This window comes from Chrysemys picta, unplaced genomic scaffold, assembly GCF_011386835.1.
Source record: "Chrysemys picta bellii isolate R12L10 unplaced genomic scaffold, ASM1138683v2 scaf2721, whole genome shotgun sequence".
NCBI lineage: Eukaryota > Metazoa > Chordata > Testudines > Emydidae > Chrysemys > Chrysemys picta.
In genome coordinates, this window is record NW_027055423.1 from 1 (window position 1) to 8000 (window position 8000).

Here is an 8000-nt window from a genome sequence, read left to right on the forward strand (position 1 = left end):
TGGCTACTTGCATCACAGCAACCCCCACGGTAGATTTACCCACGCCAAAGTGATTCGCGACTGACGGGTAGCTGTCTGGCGTTGCAAGCTTCCAGAGGGCTATGGCCACTCGCTTCTGGACAGTCAGGGCTGCTCGCATCCGGGTGTCCTTGCGCTTCAGGGCAGGGGACAGCAACTCACAAAGTTCCAGGAAAGTTCCCTTACGCATCCGAAAGTTTCGCAGCCACTGTGATTCATCCCAGATCTGCAGCACTATGCGGTCCCACCAGTCTGTGCTTGTTTCCCGGGCCCAGAATCGCCGTTCCACACCATCAACATGACCCATTGCCACCATGATGTCCACGGCGCGGGGTCCCGTGCTTTGCGAGAGGTCTGTGCCCCTCTCAGACTTAATGTCCTCACTGCGCTGCCGTAGCCTCCTCGCCCGATTTCTCAGCATCTGCCTCTGAAAAAGGTGGATGATAAGGTGCGAGGTGTTGACAACGGCCATAACTGCAGCGATGATCGCAGCGGGCTCCATGCTCGCAGTGCTGTGACGTCCGCGCTGTCACTCACCAGAAAAGTGCGTGAACTGATCGCCCGCCGGCGCTTTCAGGGAGGGAGGGCGGGAGTGAGGGTTGAATGACGACAGTTACCCAAAACCACCCTTGACGCATTTTTTGCCCCAGCAGGCATTGGGGGCTCGACCCAGAATTCCAATGGGCAGCGGGGACTACAGGAACTGTGGGATAGCTGCCCACAGTGCACCGCTTCCAATGTCGACGCTTGCCCCGTTAGTGTGGACTCACAAAGTCGAATTACTGTCCTTAGTGTGGATACACACGTTTGACTTTGTAATATCAGTTCCACAAATTCGCTTTAAGTAAAATCGAACTACTCTCATAGTGTAGACATACCCTCAGGGATCAGTTCTGGGTCTGGTTCTGTTCAATGGCTTCATCAAGGGTTTAGATAATGGCATAGAGAGTACACTTATTAAGATTGTGGTGATACTAAGCAGGAAGGGGTTGCAAATGCTTTGGAGGACAGGATTAAAATTCAAAATGATCTGGACAAACTGGAGAAACAATCTGAAGTAAACAGGATGAAATTCAATATGGAGCAATGTAAATTACCCCCACTTAGGAAGAAACCATCAATTGCACACATAAAAATTGGGAAATGACGCCTAGGAAGAAGTACCACAGAAAGGAATCTGGGGTCATAGTGGATCACAAGCTAAATATGAGTCAACCGTGTAACACGGTTGCAAAAAAAGGCAACATCATTCTGGGATGATTAGCCCGAGTGTTGTAAGCAAGACACAAGGAGTAATTCTTCCTCTCTACTCTGTGCTGATTAGGCCTGAACTGGAGTATTGTGCCCAGGAAGGATGTGGACAAATTGGAGAAAGTCCATGGGAGAGCAATACGAATGATTAAAGATCTAGAAAACATGACCTATGAGGAAAGATCGAAAGAATTCGGTTCGTTTAGTCACAGAAGAGAAGACAGAGAGGGGACATGATAACAGTTTTCAAGTACATAAAAGGTTGTTACAAGGAGGAGGGGAAAAATTGTATTCATCAACTTCTGAGGACAGGACAAGAAGCAATGGGCTTAAATTGCAACAAGGGAGGTTTAGGTTGGACATTAGGGAAAAAAATCTTGTCAGGGTGGTTAAGCACTGGAATAAATTGCCTAGAGAGGTTGTGGAATCTCTCTCATTGGAGATTTTAAGAACAGGTTAGTCAGGGATGGTCTATATCAGAGGTCTTAAAACATGCGGCCTGTGGGGCTAGTTCCTGCAGCCTGCAAAATTCCCTGTGGCCTACTCCCCACCCCCTCCAGGCCAGGGGTGAGCAAACTATAGCCCCCGTGGCGCCGCAAGCCCTGCGCCGCTCCCTGAAGCGGCCGGCACCACGTCCCTGTGGCGGCGGGGAGTGGGGGTGGGGGCAGAGGGCTCTGTGCATTGCCCTCCCTTCCAGGCACCGCCCCTCCGCAGCGCCCATTGGCCGGGAATGGGGAACCGTGGCCAATGGGAGCTTTGGGGGAGGTATCTGGAGGAGCAGCAAAGCCAGTGCACGGAGCCCTGTGGCCCCTTCCCCAGGGGCCGCAGGCATGTGGTTCCGGCTGCTTCCCGGAGTGGCGCTGGGCCAGGGCAGGCAGGCAGGGAGCCTGTCCTGGCCCCGGAGCTGCTCTAGGTAAGCGGCGCTGGGCCGGAGCCTGCACCCCAAATCCCTTCTGCACCCCAACTCCCTGCCCTGAGCCCTGGCCACACCCCGCACCCCTCCTGCACCCCCTGGGAGCAGGGAGGGGGTGGAGTTAGGGTGGGGACTTCAAGGAAAGGGGTTGGAATGGGGGCAGGGAAGGGGTGGGAAAGGCAGGGAAGGGGTGGGGCCTAATAGAAGGGGCAGAGTTGGGGCAGGGCTGGGGGCAGCAGGGGAGGGGTGTCAGTGATGTGGCCCTCAGGCCAATGCACTAGTCCTCATGTGGCCCTCGTGGTCATTTGAGTTTGAGACCCCTGGTCTAGATAATATCTAGTCCTGCCATGAGTGCAGGGAACTGGACTAGATGTCCTCTCGAGGTCCCTTCCAGTTCTAGGATTCTATGGTACTAGAGCAATAGTTGGAGATTTCCCGAAAAGCCTCATTGTAGACAAGGTCTATGAGTGGGAGCGAGGATCTCCTGTCAGTGGCTCCAGGCTAAAATCCACAAGCAAATACTGATGGCTGTTCAGAGATGGTCACTTGAAAAGAGGCGATGGGTCTCAGTGAATGCCGCTCCCGAGATAGGAACCGACTCCGATCTGTGTCCACAGCTCAGAAACAGGACCCCTGGCCCAGCATAGACCCCTGGCGCCAGTAATGGACTCAAGGTCCCAGGCGCTCACGATCGGCAGGAGAGAAAGACACGAGACAGTTTCCAAAGATCTCAGTCCACTGGCTGCTGGGCTCGCTGGAAAACCAAGCCTCATATAAACTGTAACCCGCACCAAGGTTCTGGGTCTGGCCCTCCAGCAGTTCCCATCGGGGTCATTAGCTCAGTCCCGCAGTGGGACAGTCACACAGTACTGACACTGGCTCCTGTATTGCTGTTGGACTTAGGTGGGTGTGCAGGGCCCGGCAAGTCCAGGAAATGCCCCCAACCCAGCCACTTTACCTGGGCATTGCTTTTTCCAGAAGAATACTCCGATTATAACACCAATCAGGACAGCTGCAGTGATAACTCCAGCCACAATGGGAATCAGACTATTATTTGGTTCTGAAATGGAATGGAGAGAATGAGCAATGGGGAAAAATCCCCCACTAAAACTCCCCTTTCATCCCAGTGCAGGGATCAGTCAGTCAGCTCCCCAGATAAGGGCTGAATCCTGCAACCATCCACCCCTTCCAATGCAGCCACCATGTACCTACCAGGCATTATACCCCACCACAGAAAGTCCTGGACACTAGACCCAGCCTCTACCACTTCAATTCATAATAAATATTTAGCACTTAAAATAGAAGACTTTTATAACATTAATCAATCTTCATAAACCGAACTATGGGAGAGCACGAATGTCAGTCTCGTCCCTAAACGGGAAACGGGGAGACTTGCTGAAGATCACACAGTGAGTCAGTGAAAGAGCCAGGAATAGACCCCAGGAATCCTGACTTCCAGACCCTCCTCCCCTAACCCACCTGCCCCCACTCCCCTTCCAGAAACAGAACCCAGGAGTCCTGGCTCCCAGCCCCTAACTCCTTCTTGACCACCCTGACTTTCATGACTAATGGAACACAGTCCCATTGTGTGATTCTGGTGACAAACTGGAAACTGACCTCAAAGCTCTGGATTTCCCTGCCATGAATATAGTTAGACACTATGCATGTTTTTTGAGGGGGCAGGAAGTGAAGAGGGGACGATAGAGATATTTTAATACTGTTCTTGGTTTATATGAATCTGTTAAACCCCAAGTTCTGTATACACTTTAAGTTTCATTAATCAGCTTCTCCTGTTGTCTGAAAGATCCACATAATAATACAGCAAAAAGAAAAATATTTCTAAGAGAATAAGGAAATGTGGTTTATGACACAAAAATTGGCAGGGACGTAGTAGCAGGATTATGATGTGAAACCATCTGTTGACTAGATTTCCAGTGCAGGCTGCCCTTTTAGAAATTGTTTGCACTTCCAAATGCTGCATTTTTCCACATCCCAATTAACCAAGCAAAAAGATGGGTAATAAATTCTCTCTCGACTTCCTTGTGCTAGGGGCATAGGAGACTCTCCCCCGATGCAGGGTTCTAATCTGCCTCCTCGCTCCATTCCAAGGCCAGACCCTCTCTTCCAGCATCACTGCACACAGAAACAAGCTGCTCCCAACATTAAATCTCTACCTCTGGCCACATGGGCCCATAGAGTCGTGTTTCTGAGAACCTGCTGAATCCTAGGACTAGAAGGGACCTCGAGAGCTTTTCTAGTCCCGTCCCCTGCACTCATTGGAGGACCACGAGTGCATGAAGTTGAGAACGGGCTGGAAGCTGAAGCAAGACCAACTCTGTCTGGAAATAAGGGGCAGATTTGAGCTTCTCCTGGGATGTGATAAATTCTCCATCCCTTGGAGACTACATCTGGAATGGAAATCTCTTTCTGAAGGATCAGCGCTAGTTTGCCCACAGATGGCCAGACTGTGATTCCCCCCTGCCCTGGACTAGGCAGGAGCTCAGATCAGATGATTAGAATGGTCCCTTCAGGCCTTAATGTCTCGTTGTTAATCTTCTCCCTTCAGAGACACTGTATTGCTGAGATGTATCCAACAGCCCCAGAGGCAGCAAACTGGAGAGCAAGACATGAGCCCCAGGCACTGTGGGTCCCAACTCTAGCACAAGAACTTGACTGCAGGGGGACAGAGCCAAAGAGGACAGGGCCTCACAAACCCTGAGAAAGTCCAGCTTCAACCTATAAATCCGAATGAGAATTTTTCAGGGGTTGAGTTTAATGGATTCCCCCTCTCCCACTAGGAAAACAGACAAACACACAAACTCCTTACCCCAGGAGACAGAGAGTGGCTCTAACAGGCTTTCATGCTCCACGTGACATGAATAATGGGCTTTGATCTTGGGATCAATCTCCATTGTCACCCAGGTCTGGTAGGTCCCATCCCCATTGGGTAGGATGCCTTCAGAGTAGATCTCCTGCTGTCTGCTCTCCCCATTTTTCAGCCAGGTCACGGTGATGTCCCGGGGGTAGAATCCACTGACCTTACAGGAGAGGGTGGTGAGGCCGTCATGAGATGACCTGTCGCTCACTCTAGCTGTTGGACACACTGGGAAAAAGAAGAAACTCAAGTTAGGTGTTTTCCAGCTCTAATCCAGGCAGCATTTTCTAGAGCTTTGCAGCATGAAATTCTGAGACCCGAGCAGTGGGAGAGGATGAGAGTCCATGAGACAGAATCCCTCTGATGAGAGAGAACCACCATGTTAGAGGATTTCTGTGCCGAATTCACAGTATCAGCAACGGTGAATCCTGAATCCAGGTCCCTGACCTGGCCTCTGCTCCAAACCACAGAGACACAAATACCTTGACAGGCTTCACTAAACTCCAGATACAGGTGTCAATCACACACTAGGTTTGTACCCATCTCCTCTCAGTCCCTAGATTTGAAAGAGAGAAGAATCTTGCCCTGGCCAGGGAGCAAAAACTGGACTGGATAAACTGACCAATTAGAGACGGAAAGGGCCCATTAAACAAAAAGTGACACACAGTGCTAAATTGCCCCTCAAACGAGCTAATTTGAATTGTTACCAAATCTATTTACCCCAATATTATGGATTTCAAAAGGAATTATGCTAATGTTGAAAAATCAGTTTCCCAACCCCCTGGCACTGAAATACCCATTACAATGCTGTGTATGGATTTTTCTTGTTGGCATTTGTAAAGATGGCAAAGGACAAGATAATGTTCTGCTGAGGTTTGTGAGAGAAATAAGCAACTAGTATAATTGTTGCAAAAAACTGGGTAGAAATTTCAAGTAACCTTGAACAACAAGTGCAAACTGTTTGGGAAGGGAAAGATCAGGGTGTGTAATGATGCTAACTAATCTGGGAAATGTGTGTATATGGTAACAGACAAGGTACATAAACGGGTAATAGTGAGTTAACATTTTGAAGCAGACTGTCCTCCTGAGTTGGAGTGTTAAAGCATTTAACCTCTTCCCTTCTATGTTTGTGATTAATCTTTAACTAAAAAGCTTTGGTAATAAATTTGAGTGTGATTATCTGGTGTCTTATTGATAAAAGAATCAAAAAGTAAAGTATGAAAGTGTTGCAGCAAAGGTAGGTCTTGAGGGGGAAAACTTTAAGGACAAGGGGAGCCTTCTTCCAGGTTAGTATGGGGAGGGCAATTCCACATGTAGGGAATGGCATGGAAGGAAGCACATAAATGACTGTAGGAGAAGTTTGGCAACAAGGACAAAGCTACCATCATTGATGGAACACGGGCTGGGGGCAACACAAGAAATATGATGGTACAGACAGTGAATGGGGAAGAATTACATGGTGAATGAAGCTGGTGTCCATGGAAGTGGCACTTCCATAATTAAGCAGAGTGCTCTAACATGCACAAGTACAGATTGCCTTGATAACGGCTGTGTCACATCAGAGGAAGAGGTAGAATTTGTGATGTGAAGTTGCGCTCATTTGGTCAAGTGGCTCTGGAGATGCAGCTTCTCTACAGTGAACTGCTTTTAACATTTTCAATTTCTTATCTTTTTTTTCCAGCAGAACTGATGGGGAAGGGGTTGTTTCCCCACCTATCCCTGGTGCAAGGTTCGCTGAATATCCCCCTACCCACCTGCTCCAGTTTGGAACTGGGGCTGGGGAATGGAGATGTAGCCAGTAGTGTCCCCCTAGGTGGGGCTTGTCCCCCGCCTTACCTTTCCTCTGTAGAGTCTCCTTCCCGTACTCTAGAGCACTCCTTAGCCAGGAAATACAATTCCCCTCCACACAGCGTTTCCACTGCTGGTTGTCATTTACTTCAGCCTCCCATCTCCTCTTGGTGATCTGAGCCCCAATATCTGCTGCTACCCAAGTCATGGTCTCCTTATCGAAGGTAAGAAAGTCTCGTCCGTCATATGAATCCTGGTAAAACCCCTGAATGCTGTTGTCTTCCCGGAGATCACAGCCGTATATCGTCTGGATGATGTGAAACCCTGAAACACAGCTGAGGGTCAGAAGCAGTCTCTCTCTGAAAATCTCACCAAGAGCCCACTGCAGGTAGCCCAGTGGTTCTTCTTCTTGCTACTGGGCCCTCCCTCCCCTGAGAAATGGGGTTCCCACTTATGCTGTTGGGTCCTACACCCTCCCAGCTCCTTTCAGGAGGGAACCCAAACCCGCAGGGGGCACCCTCTCCATCTGTTGGGTCTTGTACACTAAAGAGCCCCCACTGCAGAGAGCTCACAACCTTCAAGCAATACCTCACTGCTGCTTGTTCTTGTATGTTCCCTGCAGGAGGAGCAGGGTGGCACAATCCCAAAGGGAGTACTCCGGATATTGCAGGGATCTATCCCCTCCAGCTCTCTTCTGCTCTCTGCGGATCCCCCCAGTTCTCGTAGTCAGGGTCAATCTGGAGAAGAGAGGGAGTTCAGGGTGTCTGTACCCAACTCTCTTCTGCTCTGTTGTATTAATTTTGCAGGGTCCTCAGGATCACTTGGTCCCCCACCTCCGTCATTGACAGTACCCCCATTCCCCTGTGAGGAGGTGGTACAGATCTGTCCCCCACACTAACCTCTGCTCTGGTTTAATGACCTCACAGAATGCCCAGGGTCACTCTGTTTCCCTGCCCCATCTTCTCCGTGCCCCCAACTCAGTCTAGGAATGGCAAAGAACCAACTTCATATGCTTGGCCTCTTTTTCACATGGCCACTGTCTCAAGGTGATTCCCTGTGAGGATCAGGCCACTGACGGCCCTTAGTTCAGCTAGCCACCATTTTCCTACAGCCAGGCTAATCTTCACAACAACGGCCCCCATCTCGCACACAACC

General features: G+C 49.9%; 1 protein-coding gene across 2 annotated transcripts; it reads right to left on the reverse strand.

The window, feature by feature from the left end:
- Positions 1 to 6: 6 nt before the first annotated feature.
- On the reverse strand, positions 7 to 7990 carry LOC135980332 (major histocompatibility complex class I-related gene protein-like). Of its 2 annotated transcripts, none has more exons than XM_065580360.1 (4): positions 7434 to 7989; positions 6894 to 7169; positions 5010 to 5285; positions 7 to 3242 (listed from the first exon to the last, which is right to left on the reverse strand). In XM_065580360.1, the coding sequence occupies exons 2-4, from the start codon at positions 7051 to 7053 to the stop codon at positions 3082 to 3084; spliced, it is 597 nt and encodes a 198-aa protein (XP_065436432.1). In that variant the 5' UTR covers positions 7054 to 7169; positions 7434 to 7989; the 3' UTR covers positions 7 to 3081. The 2 variants fall into 2 exon arrangements, with proteins under 2 accessions (XP_065436432.1, XP_065436433.1); XM_065580361.1 differs by lacking the exon at positions 7 to 3242 and adding an exon at positions 3249 to 4918 and having other exon boundaries at positions 7434 to 7990.
- Positions 7991 to 8000: the final 10 nt, after the last annotated feature.